The following is a 24,865-nucleotide window of genomic DNA, read 5'->3' as shown; positions in this document are numbered from 1 at the left end:
CTGATTAACTTTTTTTAGTGGAGTAAACAGAATGGTTTAATCTTAATTTTTGAGTTTCTGTGGTAGGTTAGTAGCCAGAAGGACAGAGGGGGCTGTGAAAATTGCCTGGACAGCATGGTGTTTCCACAGAAGTTCATGGTTAAAACGCTCCTATGACTTAGCGACAGAGTACTTCAGGGAAGGTACAGGAAAAATAGTTTACAGATCAGCCAAATTCAGTGGGAAAGATGAAATGAAACCCTGAAGTGTGAGATACCAGAAGCCGTTATATTTTCTTTGGGGTGGAGGACCAGTTACAGAGAGCAGTTGTTTGTCACCTTTACTGACCTCTTAAAATAATTGGTCTGCAGCACGTTACAGTACAGCACCGTGCCCCAGATCCTGGGAGTCTAGGTATAAAGGACTGAGCTAGAAGTTCTGCTGCCATTTGAAAGCCTAACTAGGAGCATGTAAAAAGTGGTGTGGTAATGCTCTAAGTGGTGTAGAGCTGTGACGTGTGCTGGAAGCAGGAAGGGAGCAATCGGCACAAGTTGAAACAGTGCACACTTTCAACAAAGTGGTGCCAAGTAGCCACTCACTATCCAAACACAGAACAAAGCCAAAGAGAAGCAGCATAAGTAAGGCTGCAGCTGCTATCAGTAGAGCCAGTAGCGGTATGGGTAATATTATAAATTTATTGAATAGACAAAAATCAGACATAAGAGTGAGCATTGGCCGGACATCACAGCATTTTCCCCAAGCTGCACTTCTCGGCCGCTTCAGGCAAAGGACAGGCTATTGCTATGCACAGTTTCAAATGGATTTGTCAGTGTGCAGCATTCTTAATTTTGGTGACTTGTTTATATCATGGCTGAAAGTAAGGATGTCAGCATTTAAGCAGATGAGACTGAGAAATTATGTGACTAGAAATACCCAGAACACTTGAGCACGCCATAAAAGAGATGTGACTGGAAGCAAGTCGGGAGTTTATTTCTTAGCATAATAACCAGCAATTAATGGTTCCAAATTTATGATTAACTATGGAGCAAAAAGATGGACAGGTAGCTGCAAGTGATTGCTGGAGTCCCTGATGAAGCTCCAGTTCACTTCAATGGGGACAGTTTGTAGTAAGGCAATAGTCTATATATTCATTCCTAGATAAGAAATGTGAAGACCTGTGTTCATCATTTTGCTGAACTGCAGATCTGTTGCGTTCAATTTGCAGATAAAGCCACGTGTTTGGCTTTGTGGTTTGCATCAGGGGATGGGGTCATAGTCGTAACTGCAACCCAACCTAGGAGCTGCGAGCTGAGCCAGACTTTTTCTTCCTGTGCAGTGTCATTGCTCACAAATGCTCTGTGAAGCCCAGCAGGTCTCAGTGACACCGCAGAGGTGCCATTTCTTCTTACTTCAGTTATAACTGAATTAAACTAAATGGCAATTTGGCATATTGTGTGTGGAGTGGGATGGGATCCGGCCTATCTCAGGTGTTGTGCTGCATGTGCACGTTTGGCAAGAGTAAAAGCTGAAGCAAACAAGATCTCACTTAAATAGACCTACAAAGTACAATTTTTCTGGGTACAAATTTTGTTAATGGTGATGGAGTTGAGAGCTTATGGGACTATCTTAAACTCACTTGTGGGAAATACCTCAATGTACTTTCATGCAAGTCAGCAGATTTAGGTCAAAATTTTGCAGAAGATAATGCTTTGTGTATGTTCCTTACCTCTTTCTTTTAATTCTTGGAGTTTTGTTCTGTATTTTGGTGATGGACCAGACATCCTGATCCTGTCAGGGATTCCATATCCTTTTGCCAGTATAGTCATTAGCAGTGTTCTTTATTATTTGAGACAAGGATATAGTAAATAATAACAAATAAGAAGAATTCAAAATTGTACCTGCATATGTTGGTGTTGCTCCATGCCACAAGTGTATTCATCAAAGTGTTAACTTTATACGGTAGGATAAATTAAAACAGTAAGGGAAAGCATAATTAAGTACCTTTTTTTAATGATGATGAAAGCTTTGGAAAGAGAAAAACATAGAGCCAATGTCTACACTGCAGACTTTTGACCATCTAGTTTTGTTGATTTCTGAGCTTTCATTGATGTCAGATGTCAGCAAAAGCCTTTATTCTAGCGTGGTTAAATTGGCAGAAGTGTATTTCTTACTGGTAGAACACACTTTACAGCTTTAATGGCAGGAACTGCAGCAGCATTAAGGATGTTGGTGGCTTCACTGCCAAATGGTCCCAATATGGGCTGCAGGGCTTCATTACTTATAAGACCTTATCTGGCTGGAGGAGGGACTAGTGGAAGTTTGTTTGCATATAAGCTGCCAACTGCTGGGTGATGCACTAATAGCACAAATCTTAACAGCGGCTATCTCTAACCAATTCTTCCTTTCTGTTTTGCTCTGTTTCTCCTGCAGGGCTTGTGAAGTTGGGGGTTCACTGTGTTACATGTCAGAAGGTCGCGATAAAAATTGTCAACAGAGAGAAGCTCAGCGAGTCGGTGCTAATGAAGGTAATTTTCTAATGGGAGATTTTTTTTAAAATCAAGTTCTTGGCTCCGTGTCTTCTGTTCCACGCAAAATTAATATCTTTAATTACATATAACAAACATCCCTGTCAGTACGAGGATTATGTGGAGCATAATAACAATAATTTAGTTATGGGAGATGCTAGGGCAGCTAAAATTAAATGGGAGTATGCCTGTGCTTTGTGAACAAAATAAATGGTCAGCTGCAGAGTTGTTGCTTCTCTGCTGGGGCAGATGTGTGCTGGGCATCTGCCTTCCACTGCTGCAGCAGTGCATAATAGTTGCAGCACTGCAGACTGAGGTGTACAAATGTCAGTAGGAAGAGATTTAAGAGAGGCTGGTGAATGTGTTGTTTGAGTAATCCTACTGCTTGCACTGCTGCATGGGTTCATTATGATCTGATGCGCCAACGTCCGTGACTGTTTCAAGCTGTTGTAATTCTGTTAACATTCTACAGAGCTGAGCCATTGGAAACCATCAAAGTGTCTGTCCCGATGGTCCCAATGACTGCAGTGTACAGAAGAGCTTAATTCATTTTTTACCTAGCCTTGTGATACCCATCTCCTTACATGAGTGTCATTGATTGATCTTGGAGACCTAAAAATAAAATAAATGTATGCATAAAAGTTTTTTCATGTGATTTGGTGACTAGAAAGGCTAAATTCAGCTTGATGGAAGGGATTAGAACTGTACTGCAATCAACAGAATTTCATCAAGCTCTCACCTCCAAATGACACTCACAGGTCTGCATGTGGCGAAGAGCACTTTGTTGAGGTAGCTTCCCTATAAGCACATGGAGCATATATCTTTACAGTGCCCTTTCTTATATGTACTTCTGTGTCAACTGGTTTCCTGCACAAGTAAGTACAGCAATCTTACTAGCAGCAGAAAGAAAATGGAGATTAAAGGAATATGCAATCAGTGAATGTGACGCATACAATGTAAGTTTATTTTTTTTCAGAGAAGGATTCTTAAAGTTTATATTCAATTGTAATGTGTTCAGACTTACCCTCTGGATTTTCATTGAGGTATTACCTCTCCTGCAGTACTGGGGATTTAAACGGTCTTCTAATATAGATCAAAAGTTAGAAAGTGAAATAGGTAAGAAAACTGCAACTTTAAAGGGAGATGCAGCAGATGAATGGAACACAATGAAAGCAAACAAAGTGTGTAAATGGTAAAATCTGAATGAGACTCTAAACATTTTGAATATTTTCCAGAGTAACATAGTTGGAATATTTTTTAAAACATGAGCATTTTGTTTGCTGAGAGACACTGTCTGGTATCTGTATAAAACATTTTATTTACCTCATTGATTTTCAGAGTAGGAGGCAAATCACTTAGCATAGCAAAGTGATCTCTCTGCTTTAGTTGTGTTGCATTACCTCGGTTGTAGTATGAAATCTGAGTAGTGAAATGGTGTGTTAGGCCCTTGTTTACACAGCGCATGCTGAAGCGTGCCATGTTTTCTGAAAGATTGTACAGCATCCTTCTCAGGAGGAAACCACGCATTGTATCGTGATTCTCATTTTCTGACCATTCTTGGTGAGATTTTCTCTTTCAAGGATTCTGTTCTCTGAGCTCAGGAGGTCAGAACAACAGATGGGAGCGAAGTGGTTTGCCCAGTTCTTGCATAAACTCAGTAACCAGATGTCTTTTCAGGAATGCCCTATGTCTGATGGTCATAGACAGGGCCTGAGACTTCTAAGTGAATTTGGAATTGACTGGACTGTTAGCTAGCTTAATCCAGCCTGGCCAAAGGGGGAAAAATGCTTGCAGCTTTCGGCAATCCCAGTGTGACCTTTGCCAGGCATCCAGCTGACAGCTTGCTGTGTGGAGTCAGCAGCCACAGGGAAATAGCCAACAGTGAAGCCAAGTCATGGTGGTGTGGTGGCATTCCTGCTTTGCAAATCTTCCCACTAGCTTACCAGTTCCAGTGACTCTCTTTGCCAGTGGGCTGCAGAACGGTCCCTGGAGCCAAATGATGCAAGACCCCAGCTACTCTCCCAAGCCAGACCCAGCTTGATGGATTTCACTTTAATCCATCCTTGGACAGAAAAACTGGATCTGACAAATACGCACACCTGCCGCAGGAAGCTGTAACGCTGCAGTGCTGTGGCCATTTATCCTAGAGCATAAGGAAGAAGTCTGCTCCTGGTCTTTTCAACATCTAAAATGACAGGCACAAGCATATACAGCGGGCTGCTTTCTCTGCCGTCATTATTCTATTTTGACGTGCTTCTTATCGCCTTCATTTCTGCAGTGTTTTTGCAGTGTTTTATTCTGTACGTTCAGGGAACCGTTCCTTCTTTCTGCAGCTGCTCTTCATCCGAGCTGTGCAGAATTGAGAGGCATTTGGTAAAGTGCCTTCTAATCATAACGTTGTAGTATCGATATTTCTGGAGAGAAGAATTTGGAACTGAAGCAGCTGGTCTCAATTAGCAGAACTGCTGCTATGGAGATGATACACGGGCAAGCACGATGCAGCGCAAGCTGCAGTAAATGTATCATCCAAGCGCTCGCTGCCCTATCAGAGGACAGGGCTGCTCAGTGCACACAAGAGCCTTTTGCTTTGTCATGCCCTTACTCGCTGAACACAGGCTGGGGAGCAGCCTTCCTTTCCCAGCTCCAGCTTGGGACTGGTTGGGAGCCTGCTGCTGGGGCAGAGCTACAAATGTGATTTCACAGATGAGAACAGGAGGGCTGGTTCTGTTCTCGCTCCTGCTTTCACACAGCCGGTTAAAGCTTCAGCTGGGTTTCTTCAGCCACGCTGCGGTAACCCCCATGGATGTGGAGACCTGCCTCCCATGGTACCTCTAGCTTGCTCTAGCACAAATCAGCAGAAAGATTTCAGAAATTAGTGGGGTTATAGGGAGCATCTTGAGTTTAAATATAGGGGTTCCTTAATCTCTCTGAATTACTTCTGAATCACTGAGAGGGAAATTAGGCCCAGAATGCAAGAGCTGAATGTGTCCAAAAAGCAGTAAGCTTTTCTGAACAGGCAGATTCACTGTTGATGGTTGTATTTTCAGTACCAACACAAGCATTTGGAGTTTATAACTTCAAAATATAAAGGTTAAAGCAAATCTTTCCTCTGATGGTAGCCAAAGCTTGTTTGGAAACATTGAGGCATCTCATTAGATGTACTCAGAAGAGTCCTTTCCTCTTTACTACCTCACCCCTTCTCTTCCACTCCCTCCTTCCAAAGAATAAACAACAACAAAAAAATCTACTCTTTTGGTGATCCATCAGAGGAAATAGTCTTTGGACAGAGTGGTAGTAGAAGCAATGGGAGCATAAAGGGTGAAGAGCAAGAAGGGGACAGCTGGCCTTGGGCTAATTACTTGAACACGCAGGCATCCTGAGAAAGCCACAGATGTCCCAGGCTTGATGACTAGAGCCCAGAGCTCTGTATGTGTGCTTTGTGTAGATGTGCCTTTTGTTTGTTCTGACGAGTCCTCCAGTGCTGGCCTTCAAGTGAGGCAGGTATTTCCAGGGTGGGGGATGGAAAGAGACACAGTCCCTTCCACGTTTTTCTTGTGGAGCTCAATTGAAACGTGGGTGGTGGGTTTGGGGGAGGTCATTTTAGTGCCTTGTGGTGCTAATGAGCTCTGCTTCTAAAAACTCTGCAAAGGTGTAGTGTGTGCTCTTAGGTAGGGAGGATCATGTAATAATCCCTGTTGGAGATCACCGATTGCATGAAATAATTCATTGGAGGGATAGGTTACAGGATCAATGTCAACCTTTCGGAACTGCCTAGATAACTTATGAAAGCATATTTGTAAATAGGTGCTGCTTTGTATGGTCTTTTCATCATCTCTTGCTTCTTCCTGAGTTTCTGTTTCAGTAGCTACTTATTTCTTTACTACTTTGTCCTACTTTGAGTCTTTCCTTCCTTCTTCATTTTCTTTCAGTTATTATTTCGCCTCTTTTTAACCTCTTCATTCTTCTTTTTTCCTCCACTTTGTGATTTCTCTTTTTTTCTCTGTCTTTTCCCCTTTTGCTAGAGAAAGCCATGTAATTGTTTTGTTGCAAAAATTGCTGAAATACAGCATGTCTGGTTGAGGTGCCCATTCTTCAAGGAAAAGGTTTAGAAATTGGGCACAATTCAGAAAGTATCTGAGAGAGTAAGTAAACAATCAGAACTCATGTTTCATGAGAGACTCGGGGGACTCAATCTACCTATTTTATTAAAGAGGTTAAGACTTAACTGAATCATGGTCTGTAAATACTAATATGGAGGATAGGCTTTTGATGAGAGAGGATATTACAGTCTTGGGGGCAAAAAGCTTATTGGAAACTAATAGTTGTAAGATGCAGGTAGACAGATTAAATGTAGAAATACTAGGCCTATGACCACTGGATGAAGTCACTAATTGGAACAAGCCACTGAAAGCTCTGTTGAGTTTCTCCCCTGAAAGATTATTAAAATTCATCTTAAATTGCTGTGTGTTTTTCTAAAACCTAGCTCCTAGTTCAGCTTCAGCTGCTGGAGTTGCAGCAGGACATAATTGAAAATGGTTTCCTGATCCGTCCTATGTGTTAGCTCTGGCTAGAGTAACACAACAGCCTCTCTGGCCTTAAAATCCATGGAGCTGTGAATTTCTAATCACACTCTTGAAATCTGTAAAAAGTCACTTATCTCTGTCTGGAGCATGAAGGGAGGTGCATGTGCAAGGTAGCCTCAGAAGCAGAAATTTAGGCTCCCCCAAGCAAAGCTGAAGAAGGAAATACTTGACAGCAGCATCTTTGCTTTGGAATACCCCATTTTCAGGCTTTTCAAACAAAAGACTGTCAATATTGGCTGACCTAGCTGTCCTCAGCTGCTGACTGGAGGCCTGGTCTACAGAAATCATTACCAGAATAGCAGGCCAGTGTCAGGGAGAAGCTAAATCTGAGACAGAAACGGACTGAATAGTGTAACTTGGTTCAAATTCAGCCTTGATCATAACAAGCGCAGTTTCCCTGGCGTTAACGAAACCAAACTCACCAATGCCAAAGCTGAATTTCACCAAATCAGAATTTTTTCTTAATGTGTTCATTAGTAGCTTAGTTGTTTTCCAGCTACAGTATTTAGGAGTTTTACTATTGATTGCAGTGAAAATGGTGTTAAGCTGATGCTGAATCCTACCGAATACCCCTACCATTGGGTACAAATGAACAAAGAAATGAGACCGTATGATTTCGCCAGTGAAATGTGTTTAGATTAATCTAGAATACTGGCACACGAAATTTTGGAGATGGTCATATTAAAAATAGCAAAGAGGAGGGAAAGTATTTCCCTTTATTAAACAGAAGTCCTAAAGAAAAGGGTTTAAAGCATTCATTCAACTTTCCAGGACTCCCTGATTAAGGAGCACTGCTAACTTGCTGGTACTCATCTATTATTCTTCTGATTGATTGGCATATTGCCGATAATGGGAGAATAACCCAGAGGACCTTTTTTTTGCCATTCATGGCAAAAAATGATGAAAGGATAAAGGAAATTAAACCTCCCCCAAGCATGTATGTATTCTCTGATACTCGTATTTTCACTTGTTGTTGAACATACCGGTTGCAATATACAAATGAGTATGTTCACACTTAGATGGATAGTCCCTTGCACATCTTCTGCATGAGCTTGTTAAAAACACACACTCTCAACCCTCATTGCGGTTTATCTTTAACCTGGAGAATTACCACACACTTGTCTGCTTTTAGCACTGGAAGATAACAGATTAGAAGTGTCTGCGTGTCTGTGCGTATGTTTGACAGCACATAGGTGGTGAACAAACTGCAGGAATGATTGGCACTCATCAAAGAACAGGAGTGCACAAACACTCACCCCCCACCTCAGTGACCCTAGTTTGTATTCCAGTAGCAACCCAGTTAGCGCAGCACATCTTCACGTGCGCGAGTCTCTCTCCTGAGTTCAAAGAGATAAAAAAGCACCTTGCAATATGAAAAGCACAGGGAAAATAAAAGGGGCTTTTTTTTTTTTTCCCTGGTTCCCTTCTGCTATAGGGAGTTTGGGAGTAGGGATCTGTTACTGAATGTATAATGCAGAGTGTTTTGTTTTAAACTGGAGCTGGTGGGGAGCATTGAAAGCCTGTTCATTTGTCATATGTTTGAGCATTTAAAGAAGTTGGGTAATTGTATTTCCCTTTAGAGAAGAATCACTCTCCGCCTCCGCTTTCCACCACACCCACAAGGAACACAGTTTGAGGTATTCTTAAAGAAGGAAATTAAACAGGAATCACGAGCACATGATGTACCTGTCAGAGGAACAAACCTGTCAAGTGTACACAGTGCCTTTTGCTTTCTAAAGTTAGTATGATCAATTGAGGCATTTGGGCAAGCTATAAAAATAATTGGCCCTATTTTTTTCACCCTACTTTTAATTCCACAGACTTGTATTACAGCAGTCTGGCTCAAACCTCTATTGTATGAAACATGTTGTACCCACAGCCCTGTGTGTGCAAACACATAGACGCAGACGGTCTATCCTCATGCACTGCCTTGGTCATGCAGCAATAAATGCCCCTCAGCAGCCCCAGCTAGAGCTGGTTGAAGCCAAGGAATGCTTTTGCCATTTGTTTCACTTGATCGTAATCATAATGCTTGGATAGGGAAATAACTGCTCTCAGAGATGAGATGTCTAAACATGGTCTGCCATCTAATCCTCTTCCACCTGTGAAGCTGCTGTCAATAATTAGCACGTAAAAACCCTTTCTGTTCAGCTTTCTCTTTATCTGTTTCCACAGCAATTGCACCACGTTTGCATTTGGGGTGAGACAGGCCATAGTTTGCTTCCTCTATGGAAGCTTCTGGGAATTCTCCTCTTCCTTTGCCAAAGCTTAGTTTTATCAAAAGATGCTGATTCACTAAAATGTTTTCTCTGAAATAACTTTGGCTCAGTGAATTCCCAATGTATCAAAGACTAGGTTTCTTGTGAACTCTCTCTGGGTTTGTAGCAGGCTGTTAGAGTCCTGCTTGCCATCTCCAAAGCATCTCCAAAGCTTGCCATTTCCAAGAGACCCTGCGAGCCTTACCTCTGCCAGGACTTCAACCATCTCTGAGCCTCAGGTTATCAAGCCAAGATGTAGGAAGTCTTGAAACAAGCTCCAAGAGTCCACAGCTGTGGGGCAGACCCAGCATCTCCAGCTAGAGAGTTATGACCATACAAAGCATTGCTACATGAGGGAGAGGCAGAAAACACCAGGATCTTCAGCTGCTGTGAGACCTGATGCTCAGTTTCCTGGGGAGGACAACTAGTAGGAGTTACCTGCAAAGCGAGGGGAACCCCAGGTGAAGGGTAGCTTCCAGGCTCTGTCTGGGTTATGTGTCACCTAATGGATATTTAACTAGTACAACTGGGAGCTAAGGGCTGGCATTGCACTCTAGGCTGAGGGATTGCAGGCTCTTTTGTTTGTTTTGCATTCTTCTATCCAACATGAACATTTTTGCTGATCATTTGTTAAGTGTAAACCAGGCCTCACTCCATCTATCCCTGCAGTTTGTGCTATTAAGTAGTTGGCACAAATTTGGGAGAAATCTGGGAAGGCTCAATCCCAGTACAATTAACTGTTAGTTCCAGAGCTGTCAGGTGGAGCTGGATACAATATGCCATGGGTTTGCTTTGCTGCTGTTAGAGAATGTTGATCTGTGTAGTTGTAAGTTTTTAGATATTTGGGCATTTCCTCTTTTACCAGCTGCTATCTTTGAAGTCACTGCCTTGCCTCCTGGCATCCTGAGATGCTGAATCCATGGTTAGCATGCATTTAATATGCTGGTCTGTTCATGAAGAGCAATCCCATAGCAATAAACCATTGTTTGCAGTCCCTTGCTGTCCTCCCGTGGGGGCACACAGCACACATAGAGGAGACCCCAGAATTTTAGTTCAAAATTGTGTTTCTTGTCCAACTCTGAAAGAATTTTCCAGGTGCACTAATACTGAGAGCTCAAGCCCGTGCTCTAGTGGTCCAGTTACCACACAGTGGCAAAATTGCAGTCATGGCATGGTTGATTTTGCTCTGATGTGGTAGAAGCAATCGCTGCTTTGTCAGAACACCTGGTATTCTTGAACCTTACGGTGTAATATAATATAATATGATATGTTCTGCAGCTGCACGGGGAGGCAGCAGCAATGGCTTTGTGCTGTGAGGGATAATGGAGATGTTACCTTAATTCTCTACAAACCATATAGAAGGAGATATAGAAGGAGAGACTGAGTTTAATCCTGAGCTTCAGCATCTGTTGCAGTCTCTCACACGTAACATTTGCTCAGTAACATCTCCGTTACGTTGTCATGCATCGCCCCTGGTGAAAATAGGAAAACACAACTTTTGAAAGTGGTAAGAAATTCCAGGGTACAGGCAGGCTTTTTTAAGAATGCTCCATGAAAACTCAGTCTGGCAACCAAAATAATTTTCCTTTCTGGAAATTTGGGACTGATGCTCTATATTAGGCTAAAATTAACACATTCAAAGTCTTGTTTTAGGACATTTTGGTAAGGCAGGGGCGAACAGCTGTCAACACTCAAGAAGGATCTGGCCTAAGAAACATGTTCCTGTTCCTGGTGTATAGCACAGGCAGAAACACTCTTACATTGCTTGCAGCTCTCAGAAGCACCTCCTCTTCTGTACATTCAGTAGGAAAGTGGTAAGGAAATGTCAGTGCTGCGAGGTGTAACACAAGAGTGCAGCTCTATATCTTTTTCTATTTTTAGGTTTTCTGTTGCTCCAGGACACAGAAACATGCTTTATCATCTCTCAGATGCAGGTCTAACTACAGGAAATAAATAATAGCAACATGTATAAACAAGACAGCAACACCTAGTTTCATCTCAAGTCGGTTCATAAGGAACGCTCCCATCTTTTAACGGCGTATATATACTTTAGCTTATTCCTCCAGTTCCTAATAGCTTGTTCTACCCTTCTCTACAGCTCTATATAACTAAGTAACCAAGGCTAGAAGATCTAAAATGAAGAAGAGTCGCCAGAATACACCAAAGCTGTCATAAGAAACATGCCAGGAGGGGATTATGTTACTAGTTTTCTCCATTGTACCTGAAGCAGATTTTCAACAGTTGTGATACACACATATTGTTGTTCTATAAGAATTGGTAATAGATTATATTTTATGACATTCCGGAAGTTTGGTCACACTTTCTGTCAGAAACCTGTCACCGTGGATCCTTGTAATAGACTGGAATTTACTATTGCTCTGTGGGCAAAAATCTGGTGTGCGTGTCTAGATGGGTGTGTGTGGAGATGGTCCAGCAGAAAGAACATGCTGTCGATAAGAGGCGGAATAGTTCCCCCAGCTGTGAAATACTTTAGCATAAAGTTATTTTTTAGAGATTTTTCTTCTTATATTTCCTTCCTAATACCCTGAAATAAATCCCCTCAGTCTAATGTTCTTATCGCTTTTCTTTGATGAATTTCCTCTCTTCACTCCTGCTCCCTCAGCTGTCCCTGAATTTCCTTCCTAAATCCCTTCTGTCCTTTGCTAACCTCCTGTTGTCCCTCACCATCCACAGCAGCACTTTCAAGGCAAAAAGGAAGGACACACATAGTGAGAGAGTGCATATTATCCTCTAGGTATTAGAGATTCATTTTATCCTCATTTCCACCTCTTAAATCAATCCCTGATTTATCAAATCCAGCAAATAATAACATTTACTTAGAAACAAATGGGTAAGATCATTGGACGCAGGACAGAGTGACACACAGCTGTTCTCACAGTCATCTGGGGTTATGTTTTCACCACTTCTTCATCTAGGGGTTAAGTTTAAGTTTAGCAGCCACGGAGGAACTTGGATTAGGGAGTAGTCTTGTGAGGGTACCTAAGAGTGCCAAACTGTTTCTGGGCAGCAGTGCAGTGCAAATTTTAGATTTGATTGCTTTATAGTACCAGAATATTCCCAATATAAGAGACAAGGCATCGTGGCCCTGCCCAGCAGAATCAAAAGATGTGTTTCACAGGGACTAATGTGGAAGTCCAGCAACAGGTAGAAATGTTTCTAAACACTGCCTGCTGTTAGTAAAAAAAAACCCTCAAAGATCTGTTAACCATAAAGCCTTCATTTTTGAGAGAAAAGGTGTCTTTGTCCTCCTGCATGGCTGAGCGAGGCCGATAGGGGTGAGAACACTTTTAGGAAAAAGCACTGCTGGAAACTGCTTTGCTTGGTATTGAGGAGAGAGCGGTACCCATTACCAGTCACTGAGGACACAGTATCTGCTCAGTGCCAGGCAAGAGCCATGTGCTGCTTGTATACCAAGAGGGCATATAGTTTATTGAGTCTTCCTGCCACCTGGCAACCTGTCACCTTTTTTTTTGGCAGATACCAATGATTCAATGTGTTTCTGCATCCGTTTGGCTGCAGATGCATCACAATACAAATTGAACCACCTTTCAGACTCTCAGATGTCAAGACTGGAGCTTATGACATACTGCTTCAGGGAAAAAGGAGATATCAAGGATGAAGAAATCTAAGATAGCCAGATTGTTACAGGGTATAGGAGTGAAATATTGGAAAAATGTACAGAATCATAGAAATAAGGGTGGAAGGGAGCTCTGAGGGTTTACATGGTACATCCTCCCGCTCAAACGAGGACTCTGGTTGACATGGGTCAGCCATTGCTTTGTTTTGCTTGGTTTTGAAAACCTTAAGGGATTGAGGTTCTTTGGCCTCTCTGGACAGCCTGCTCCAGTGCTACATTACAATCCTAGTGATCTAATCCATTCCTAATGTCTAACCTGAACCCTAGTGCAGATAAGAGGAGATTGGCCAGCTATCATTGCTGTTGCATTCAGTGATGAATAAACTTGTGTCAGTCATCAAATAAAGACTTAGAACAATTCAAAAAATAATCTATAGGAGTCGGAAGAAAAATGTAATGCCTCAGAGAACTGTGGAGACAGTAGTGGTTGCTGCAGCCTCATGGTAGGAGCAACCAATCAGTGAAATTAAGAGCTGTGTCAGGAACATTTAGTATCAAAAGGGGCAGCAGAAGCAAAATTGATGAGTAAAACAGACTGAAGTAAGACAGAGTAAAAAATCAACAGACTAGCATACAAAGAATGGTTGTCTCAGCAGGTGAAAATAAACATTACAGCAGTAGCATGAAGAGGGTTTAGGACTCTGGTTCAAAGGCTGCTTTACTGAGGAGACTCTGAGACTTGAGCAGCCTAAAGGAACTCATGGTAATGATCACATCTCATCTGTGTTGAATACCATCAAGAGAGCAACCACATTAGGAGACAAAGGAGGAGAGCTTTCTTAGAGCCTACCTGGAGTCTTGAGAGATCTCAGCAATCTGTAGGAGGGAACACTGGAAGTGGGATCATAAATGCACTGGACTGGAATAAAGGACATGATTACTGAATTTCTGTGATTTAAGTGATAGATATAAATCAAATTTTAAATAGTTCTGTAACTATAGTTTGAGGAACAACCAGCAGAAAACAGATGAAATAATGAATGTATTGACATACCTTCACTGTACTTCTAAAGAGGTCCTGGCTATTTCTGACTGTGTCATTTCTCACTCTCAAATTGCTGGTTCTCACAGAGGCTTGACCTCCATCCTCTGATATCATTTCTCCAGCTGTCCCTTTCATTAGAGTTTCTATTTCTCTTCCACTTATTTTCCAGGTGCATATCCAGTTAGAGATGCTTGGCTTCTCTCCCCTTATTTTTACACATCTTTTGAACAGCAGTACCATTCATATTGTCCTTAATTTCTTCCTCATTACTATAACTGGCTGCAAATATATTTTTCTTCTCCTGTTTTGATTCTAGGTCCTCTCTGTATCTCTTCAGACTACCCCCACAGCTGTCCTCCTTTACAGCTGCTGTAGTTGTAACCCCTGGCAGTTCCGTATCCTCAGACCTCAGTTCGACATTTAGCTGTGGTCTGCTAATACACATATGCCTTAAAAGCTGTTAATTTACCTTTTTTTTTTCAAAATCTTATGGAACTTAAACAAAACTAGGGTCTATTTTGTGTGCATTCTTAACCCAAACAATATGCCACAAGTCCTACTGTCATGTCTAATGGTCTGATAACCAGCTCTGTGACCTTCAGTATGACTGAATACAGAATTTAACACAGCTTGATTTAAAGAAAATGCTGTTAATAGCCAGTCAGAATGATCAGGTCCTTTATTTGCATATGCAAATACAATTTTTTGAAGTTACAATGTTTCAACCAGTGTATATCAACGGTTAAGCATTAATCTTATAATCAGGACTGTGACTACCTAGACCTACAGCACACAATGTAATGGGAGAAGTGAGAAATCTGAGCAGAATTGAAGAATTCAGGGCCTGGCAAAAAAAGGTTACATCTTGATAGATTTAATGCATATATAGACGTTTAGACATTCTAAGCTTAAAGCCTCTACTTAAACCCTATAGAAATTAAGACATGTTTCAGGGTTTTATGGACCAGGCATATTCCTGAGAATATGTTTAATGAATTAGTTTTGGTGATGAGATTCAGAAAGCTAATGATGTAGTAGTTGAAAGATCAAGGTTGCTCCTATATGCATCAGAATGTATTGTTGCTGGATAGGAATTTTTTAATTGATTTAGTAGACAATTTATAACAGGTATTTGTTGCCCGGTGAGTAAGTGGCATATGATGCAATTCTGCTAATCAACATGGAAATAACTTTTATTCATTTTCAAGCAAGACTTCTGTGTCTCAAAATGTGTATAAAACATACTGGCCTAAGATCAGAATTATCATAAGAGGATTCTACTCCTCTTGGATTCAGCAAAAGAGAAGTTAATTCCTACAGTTCTGAATTTGGCCCTGGAGTTTTATTTCTAGTGTGTCATCCCTGAGATAAAGCTCAGAGGGTCCCTGATCCTCTTGCTGTGAGAAATAATTTTTATTCACCCATGGGCATTTTTGCTCCACCCATTATGTGCATTTTCCAAGCCATAACCTCCTCTCAAACAGATGATTTGATTTTTGTTCATTTTAAGTGATTTCCTGGGGGCGGGGGGATTTCTGTGCATGTGGAACAACTGCTAAACTGAATCCTCATTATAGTAACATCAAGTGGCTGGTTTAAACTGCTGACCACCCATCTGAGTCATTATGCTAAACGTTCTTTGCTTCTGGGCACCTCCCTCTCTGTGTGTGCCACAGTGATGTGAGAAGAAGCACCGAGGTTTCTGTGGGATGTTGACGTCTCCCCCAAAGCACCAAAGGGCACAGACTGCCTGGGTTAGTGCAGTTAGTCTCTTCCCATAGACTTGAATTCACCCCATGGGTCTGCTAGTACAGTGCGGTCACAAGACTGTATAGATCAGAAAACCAGCGTAGAACTGGTTTAAAACTGTAATAAGTTTTAATAAATAGTTTGTAAATAATGTACATAGACTTCAGAAATTATGCTTTTGAAAAAGCAGTATGCAGGTAGCATGGACGGTACTTTGACTCCCAAAATATACTGCAGTATCAAATATACCCAACATATTATACCTGCTGCTATCTATGTAGCTTTAGTCCCTGGGCAGGATGCGTGGCTGCCTCGTGAAAAGCAAACTTTACAGACAGCAAAGATCACATTATTTTATGAAAGGGGCTGTTGTCCTTCACCTGTCCACAGCTGCAAAACCTAAGGCGTCAGGTTTTTCCGCTCTCTGTATAGAAACCTGCCTTTAGTCGCTGTTGCACACCTTGTGATAAGTCTAGCACTTGCTTTGGGATGTCTGCTGGCCGTCTATGAGGGGTGACTAAATGTATGCATACGATGCTTCCGTCACTGGCCTTTTTAGGTAGGAAATCTGAAAGGACACTACACAGATACAGACCCATCAACTCCTGAATATATTAGGCAACAGTATTAGTGGATTCTCAGCACTTCCAGGGAATTAGCTCCACGGAATAGGTTAGTTGAAAAGTATATTTATCTTCAAATGATAACTAGAAACCCTAAGGGAAAACAGACTTTGTGGCAGCTGTTTTTCTCCCCTTGACTGCTCTGTTTTCACTTTGTACTATAACTCTGTCTTGCCCTCAATTAACCAGTTCTTGATACCTGCCCAGCTTTGCAGAATCAACCACTTAATCATAGACAAAGGCTAAACTTTCTTCTTCCTGGAACAGTTTAGCCTCTGAACCTTATGCTCTGTGTGTCTTTCTCTTCCTGTGCTTTTGCATTTCCCCACTCCTGCAATCAAACTTGTCTTAAGTATCTGCAAGTGCCCTGCATTTCTTTTCTTAGTTATTCCCTATGATGAGGAAATAACATTACTGGAAAACTGGGCCAGTTTTCTGTTTGCGTGTTAGGAGTCCTAGGCTGCAGCATTACAAACCATTTGTTACTTTGGAAAACTTGGAGCTGCTGGTAGGAAGACCATACATGTTTCAGGTTTGAAGCAGAATGAGACTGCTTTTTGCCTTGATTTTGGAGAGCAAGATGCCAGGCAAGTTGAAATGGCTTTGTTACAGTGTTCGTATCTCCGTGAGAAACAGGAAAAATCTGCTCCCTGTCTCACCCTGGGCTCTGGTTACAGTCTGATAGCACATCCACAGCCAATTTCCATGATTTTCCTTTTCATTCTCCTTCCATTACAAGTTGAACAAATGATATGCTTAATTGACAGACTGTTTAATCTTTTTCTGCTAGCCTTACTCTTCTTTTGTGCAAATAACAGATCAGACTTTCCAAGTAGTTCTTCATGTCACAACAATGTCAGAAATACTGCGAGTGACTAATTGGGCTACCAGAAGCCTTTTTTCCTTCTTGGGCTTCATGCAGCAGTCCCATCTCGGCTAAAACTCCCAGTGTCGTGGAAAACTATGCTCTTCCAAGGTTTCATTTATCTGTAGTGAATTTTCTTTAATTTGTTGCTTTCTCTCCTCATTTACTAACCTCAGACCAGTCCCTTCTTCCATTCTGTTATATCCCAGGGCTCTGTTTCTGCACAGTGTTAAGTAATTTGGGAAGTTTCTGCTGCAGATGTTTCCAGCCAAAGCCGGTCGACAGCTGAGGAACTGCAGGTTGCATAATTGACAGTCTGGCCCAATATAGCTTTTCATAGCAAAACTAAACAAAGCAGATGCCAAAAACAGGTGGTTGTTTTTTTATCAGCAGAGCTTCCCACTATGCTTTATGTTATTGTAGGCGAGTACTTTTTGTTTCAGTGGAGTCCTGAGCTCGAGCTGGAGAAGGAACAGTACCATACGCTGCTCTGAGACATCGGCCCAGCACTTTGGAGACCTCAAAGCTCTTATCTCTCAGATACCTTCCGCCTTTTTACTGATCCTGACACATGCTGAGATGAGACTTCAGGAGTTTCAGCCAGGATCACGTGGATACAAGGATGGTACACACAGCATTAAAGACTGTTCTCTTCGTGCTTTTCTAGCATTTTTGGTAAAGCTCTTGCTATAAGGAGCCAGCAAAGAGTTAGCTTGGTGGAAGTAAAGTATAACTAGTGCTGCCTTTTCCTCTTTTCTATACTGATGTGGGGTTATGTGCTTTCCTATCCCTTAGTTGCTTCAGAGTCTTGAAAGCTAGAGTAAGTGTACTTTGCTGAAATGGCTTGGTGCTGATGTGTAGTGATTCATTGAAGCAGAGCAGACCAGCTTTCCCATTCCAATTCTCCTGTTGTGTATGAATTTCAGATACAGGGCTCAATAAAGCTCTTATTTATGTACATTGTTCATAGAGCTTGCTATTTGATTTAGGAATCCCCCAGTCATCTCATCTGCAATACAGGCTCTATTTTGCAGAGTTTAGCACATAGCTAGAAGGCAACTTATCTCCAAAAAGAGCTTGCCTTTGACCTTGAATGTTCTTGCAGTTGTTAAGTGCAGGTTTCCTGAGGAGCTAGAAGAGCCAGTTTTGCAGTATGGCTCTGCTTCTAAATATGTCTGTAAAAAAACATGGCATTTTAGGTTTTCCTGTTTGTTTTTTTTTCTGTCTGTGGTTTGTAGATCAAATATGTCCAAGCTTGCAAGTAAGAAAAAGGATTTTCTAATTGCTAGTTTCAGAAACTCACTTACTTGGTAAGGATACCTGAAGGTAAAGCTTCTACACCTCAAGGTTAGTTGATTAGCTTTATTGATGATACAGGAACCCAAGTAGATATTAGTCCTTCTGGCATCACAGTTTCTACTCTGCAAGGGTAGAACTGTTAAAACCTTGTTTGTGTCATTTGGCTACGCAGAATTGTCTATGAAAACACAATACGGAGCAAGAGGGGGTTTTTTTGAAGGCTGTGCCAACCACACTGTCAGAATACTTACGCAGTACCAGCACAGCACTGCTGTTGGGAGATCAGCCTTATTAGTTACCCTCACCCTAAGCAAGGCAAGCTAAAGCAGTGAAAACTGTGTTTTGATGCTGCCGCTGCATTGACGGAAGGGGTTTCTGTGCTCATGGCTTTTTTTAGTCATATGTTGTCATGCCACTGTCTGGTATAGTCATGTTGGCAGCGCCCTGAAGTGCAACCACTTTTCTGGCTGTACGTTTGCTTTTAAGCTCACCTATTACAGAGAGGCACTACCTACTGCCTCGGAGCAGGAGATAGATCGCTCCTGATTGTCCTGATGGTACCAGAATCATTTCATTTGGGGAAAGGACAATCAAAATAAAATACTGCATGATAATCAGAAAATTTGGTCCTGCAATGCAGCATTATGGAAGGGAGGGAAAAAAAAAAAAAAGGAGAGAGAGAGAAAACAGAGCAGTTTGTCTCCCTGCACTATTTAGGGGAATTGAGAGCAAGAGAACTGTGTATTTGGGTCAGCTGAGTCCTAAAGGAGAATTTTCATGCAGTCTTTTCAACCCATTTTCATACATAGTTGTTGAAGATGCCAAACCTTAAAGGGGCAACTATTAATAAGAAATAATCCTGTAATTGTAAACTGCCTGTTCTGTGGTTGCTGCTATCATTTCAAAAGGAAAGCAGAAAAGCAGCTAAGATACGTCCACATGATGCAATACGGGGTCATGCAGAGACACCTAAGTTAGCATTGCCTGCATGGGGACAGAAACACTATAGCTCTATCAGGCAGCTCTCAGCTTGGGCTCATTAGGCAGCTTGTCTGGAGGTAGCTGAGACATCTCTGCCCAGCATGGAAACTTCTTAGTTCTCCTCCAAATGAGCTTAGGTTTTATCTAGGCCTGATCCACAGCTCACTAAATTCCAAGAAAGTCTTTCCACTAATTTCAGTGGACTTTGGAACAGACCTGGATGTTGTTCTCATAAGGGTGTCCCTCAGTAGGGTTGTACTTCTGTGTAGCGTGTGGGGCACCTCTTCTGCGTGCTGTTCTGCAGGGCCAGAAGGAAATAAACTCAACTCTCTGGGGACAGTGGGAATGGTCAAACAAAGAGGAATATCACACTGAAAAAACATCACATTAGTAAGAAAGATGCTTAGCATGAAGTCATCTTCTGGCACATTCTCTGTATGAAACAAGACCGAAGTCAAATGCTCATTCCCTCAAACATCTTCATGCAACTCCCATTATTCTTGCTTTGCTCCAGTAATTTCTGCTTTGCTGCTTTTGCTCCTCTCTGTCCCAGGTGTTTCACACTTGCCCAGGATGCCCTCCACACTGCCACTGACAGGGTCAGCTCAGCTTGGATTAGTCTATTCTCTTCCAGATCTAGCTTCAGGTTTTTTAATCTAAACTGAGATCCAAAGAGAGGAAAGGCTTGCCCACGTCTCCTTTTTGTAATTACCACTTTTTATAGCAAGCCTGAACCAGATACCCTCCCCAACCCCTTCATCAAGAATGTGAGCATTTAAAAGAAACAAAAATTTTTACAGGAGGAATAATAAAAGCTTTATTTTACTTTGGGACGGTATTGAGGAATAAATTGATGGTTGCACAACACTGAATTTTCTAAAACGTATGTGATGTTGTGCATCAGCTAAGCAGTCTAGCTTGTGTGTGTCTTTAAAAAAAGGTAATTTGGGTTTTTTTTTTCCCTCCTTTTAAGACTAAGGAAACAAGGTTTGAGAAAATCTCTCTGCTGTCCAGATCAGAAGGTTTAGAACTACACAGACTTTTGAAGACACTTTAAAGGTGCTATAGCGTTTTAATGGGACAGCTAATTGTCCCAGATAGATTTCATTTGTTTACAAAAATACACAGTAGTGGTGCAGCAAGAGCACTTGTGCTTTTCCTACTCGTAAACTGCTCACTTGGAGCTTTTGGTATAGAGTGTAGTTGTAGCTCTTCCTGAGGGTCTCCCATAGTTGCCACTGCAGGAATACGGAATCACCCAGGTTCAAACCAGGCTCTGCTGTGTTCTTTGCCTGGTGACCTATTCCTCCTCTTTATCACCACAGTATCTGAGGGGCAGCACTATGCTTTACCTGCTTTGCCAAGTAGCCTGACACAAAGTGAACATGAAGTAGCTGTGAATTAGTCCTGGAGATTGTGACAGTGGAGTTAGGGGTAATGCATGTATGTGAACCGCTTGTGATTAATATCAAGTGTGTCTTTTTTTAGCAAGAAGCTGTCATCTTCAAAGTTCCCCCCCACTTCATCTTGCTCATTAATTTTAATTTTTTTTCGAGTCTTCCTGTTAAAAATGAATTCTTAATGAGTGCTTCTGCTATTTAAAATGCCTCAAATTCCCTCCGTAATGATGCCTCTCCATCAAACTGAAAACACATTCTTTGTAAACAAAAAACAAGACCTTGTGGCGTGCAATTTGCATACCTTCTGTGGCATCTTTTAATTTATAGTATTGAAATTTATTTTTAATTTCTTTCTATCTGTTTCATTCTGGCTACGCTGAGTGAACACATGATGTTGATGGCTAGTTATAATTTATTTTTTTACTTGGCCTCTGTTGAAAAAATGTTCCGACAAAAGGAGTGTTTGTGGTCCCTCTGTCTCTGAAGTTTGAATAAAGTTTGACTTGTTAGCAGTGAATGATTTTTCTGAGCATCTGTGTTTCGCTATCATTTGGGGCTTTGGAAATGTATTGTAATCATTGTTTTCAGTATTTTAGAACTCTGTTCCTGCTCTTGGACAGAAGTTTTAATCCCATTGACATGGGCAGGAATAAAATAATTAGCCAGTAAGTTCAGCTCCGACTGGTATCAGAGGAAGTTTTTTAGTACTCATCTTTTCCTATCAGTACATAAAAAGAAAAATTAGTCTCCTTGTAGTAAATTTATGATGTCTTTGGTTGAGGCAGAACAGTCATGAACTGGAGCGCAGAAGCAGAAGGCAAAGCCTGGGATGAGAACTGAGCAGCGTACTGCCACCTTTCCGTGCAGGTGGACTTTTTAGGCGGTGCAAAGGCACATTAACAACTCCTTAACTGTATATGCATCATGGCGCAGGCCCTTAGCATGGTGGCTGGCTCTATGCCACTGTAGCTGGCAGTAAAAAGAAATATATTGAAGGCAGGAAGTCTCTCTATAGAGCCCCATGCTCCCTTTCTTCCTATCTACATGTCATCTTTAGTCACACGTAAAGAAAATATGGTTGACTATCTTTTATCCTGCTGTACGCTCGAGACTGAAGGGGTGCAACGTCTGATGGAAGTATCCCTTTGCTATTGAGTTCAGCCTTGAAAGCCTGACATCTCTACAGGATTTGTTGAATCTTATGTTTTCTTCACCCAGTTCAAAACCTACCTTCTTCGATGAGGTCTCAAATTGAGGGTTCAAATATAGTGGTCACTTTTAAAAACGTTCTGCTGCAACACAGAATCACAGTGTTGCCTCCTTAAATAGGTAATTTGTCCTCAAATGTTCAAGACTAACTAAATTTGGGAGATACCAATATATCTCATAGCTGAGTAGGTGGCATTAAAAATTACCAGTCCATTGAATGAGCGTGCTCCAAGCTTCTGTCTTATATTCTTCACAGCCTTTGCCTCCTTGCTTGCAGACTGTCCACAGAAATTTTTCCTATCTTAATTTCAAGGAGCCTTAAGAACTAAAATCTGCTTTTCAGAAAACACTGTGCTTTGAGCTCTTGCGTCAGAACTCTGTTGCAAGTGAAAGCATGAGACACTTTGCATGGGAAGGAGCTAATTTCCAAAGCATTTTGGTTCTGTTTGAGCCATGTCATTTTTTTATTGCTGTCTTTTCTTGATGACTATATAATCAGCAGGCAGGAGATATTTTGCCTCTTGACACCAAGGGTAGACCAAAACCATTAGGGGAGAGAGGTACTGTCCATGGTGTTAAAAAAGAATTGTTTGTACATCAACAAAAATGTGATATAAATGGAGAGGATTCCTAACGGAAGCCAAACAATTACTCATGCAGCAGAGGAGGATGTAATTTCCAATCTGAGGCACTTTAGGGGCCTTCATCTGCCTTTTGCTCTGTGCTGGCTGGCATCTCATTTCCAGGAGTTATTCTGCCTCTATCAGCACAACTGTAATCTGCACCCACTGCTCTGCTAGCCTGTAAATCACTGCAGCTGGTTACGTGCTCCCAGTTACTGTGCGCAGTCTGAATGCACTACCGAGGACCCTTCCCGCCAGCACCCACCTTCCAGGAAATGCATTTCTGCTTTTCCTCAGTGACACTTCCCTTTCTGGTTTCCACCTTCATTTCAGAGATCTATTATCTTGTATTAGAGGGTTCTGTAAAACAGAATCTCCTCCTTGCTTCGCAATCAGTGAGATACAAACAATACATTGCTTTTGTTATAATATTCCCTCTGTAATATTTAGGTAGGGTATATATACCCCTGGCTTTAAGCTGTGCTGGTGATAGAAGAACTGTGAAATGGGAAATGCCTTTTTAGTATCTCTTGTCTTTCCTGCTGACCTAAATGCAAAGTTCCCTGAAGTATATTCCTCAGCAAATTTAGTTATAATATTAATTTCAAATGAATTTTACAGTAAATTTAGGTCTGGTTTCTGCTTCTGAGTTCATGATCGGGATGCTAGTTTGTGAATTTACTGAAGCTTCCGTGAATCCATTTGTCAGTATTTCAGTGACTCATTTGGGATTAAGGAATTTTTTAGAAAAATGTTATTAGCAAAACCATTCATATTAGTTGCTGGTTTATATTCACTGTTTCTAGTTTGTGCCCCTTGTTATCTTGGTTACATGGGTTACCTTCTCATTATCTGACTGTAACTTTTTAACAGAGGTGAGAGAAGAGGTTGTCATGGTAAATAATGAACAGAATATGCCCCTCTTCTCACATAAGTATTGGGCGTACCCAGAAAATAATGCAATCCCTCAGACGATGAGAAAACATCTTTGCCTGGGAATCTTTAGAAAGACCAGATAGAAAGGGGCACAGACATAGTGAGCAAAGGGACCAGTAGGTTCTGCACAGGCGTTGTTTGACTACTTTATTCCTACATAATGATAACAAAGGTGTGTGTCACTCACCCCAACCAAAAAAAATAAAGAGCAGGAACTAGAAACATGCACAAGCTGGGTGAAGATGGAAAGGCTACTGTAGAGCACATGATTATGGTGGCAATATCACATTCCTGTCTATGTCACTAAGAGTACACTTCCACTCTCAGTACAATTTACTGTAATGGAGGTTGTATCCATGATACAAGAGCCGAGTAAGGCGGATATAAATGGGGAGCTAGAGGTGCTGTAACGCATTTGGGTAGAGGTTGTTGCCAAAGCACCAATGCCCCATCTTGCTGACTTAAGCCTTTAAGTCATAGCCCTGGTCTTTCTTATTTTTAATTGTTTCTTTAACTGTTTAGCAGCCAACACAGTGAAATATTGACTGAAGATGCAGAAATAGCCTTGTAGTGTTGAAGGATGAGGGTAGCAATCAGGAGGAAGGACTGGAAGCTTTCCCTCGTAGCTCATGGACTGTGCAGCTTAAAAGGAACTGAGATCTTTTCTCTTGCAGTCACATGCTTTCTGGTGGCATTTGGCTTTGGCATGTCTTAAACTTCTGCTTCTCAGCTCTTCTCTTTCTCTCATGGATCCATAATGTGCTAAATCAATGTATGTTTTTTAAGGATATTCTGCTCAAGACAGAGGCTGAGTGTGGAAGAAAAGAAACGCTCTCCAGATTTTTTACCAATAATCCAATTTACCAGACAGCAATCAGAGGAGCCTCCCACCAAGTGGGTCTAGGGTCTCTGTCTGCCCGCATCGCTAAGCAAATGGCCGAGGTGGTTGTAAGATATTAACATCCTTTTACTGCTCATTACCATTCCCACTGCAGAGCTGGCAGATGAGGAGGTCCATCAGGCACATTAGCTTACCGTTATCTGTGGTATAAATTGCTACGCTGGACAGTGAGGGAGTGGCTGAGGGCCAGGCATAGGGTTCACTTGTGATAGAATCCTAGAATCGTTTTCATTGGAAGAGACTTTACAGATCAGTGCTAACCATTAACCTAGCACTGCCAAATTACCACTA

General features: G+C 41.6%; 1 protein-coding gene across 14 annotated transcripts in view; it reads left to right on the top strand.

Annotated features, from left to right (window-relative positions):
• BRSK2 (BR serine/threonine kinase 2) overlaps window positions 1-24,865 on the top strand; it is a 325,870-nt gene that overhangs the window by 159,915 nt on the left and 141,090 nt on the right. For all 14 annotated transcript variants that reach the window (XM_014960001.1, XM_014960011.1, XM_014960006.1 and 11 more), the window contains exon 2: window positions 2,410-2,504. In XM_014960001.1, coding sequence (XP_014815487.1) covers window positions 2,410-2,504 — 95 coding nt within the window. The remainder of the gene's footprint in view (window positions 1-2,409; window positions 2,505-24,865) is intronic.

The sequence above is a fragment of the Calidris pugnax genome, unplaced genomic scaffold, assembly GCF_001431845.1.
Source record: "Calidris pugnax isolate Ruff unplaced genomic scaffold, ASM143184v1 scaffold435, whole genome shotgun sequence".
NCBI lineage: Eukaryota > Metazoa > Chordata > Aves > Charadriiformes > Scolopacidae > Calidris > Calidris pugnax.
The sequence above is the reverse complement of the archived record's forward strand: the minus strand, read 5'-3'. Positions and strand labels throughout refer to the sequence as shown.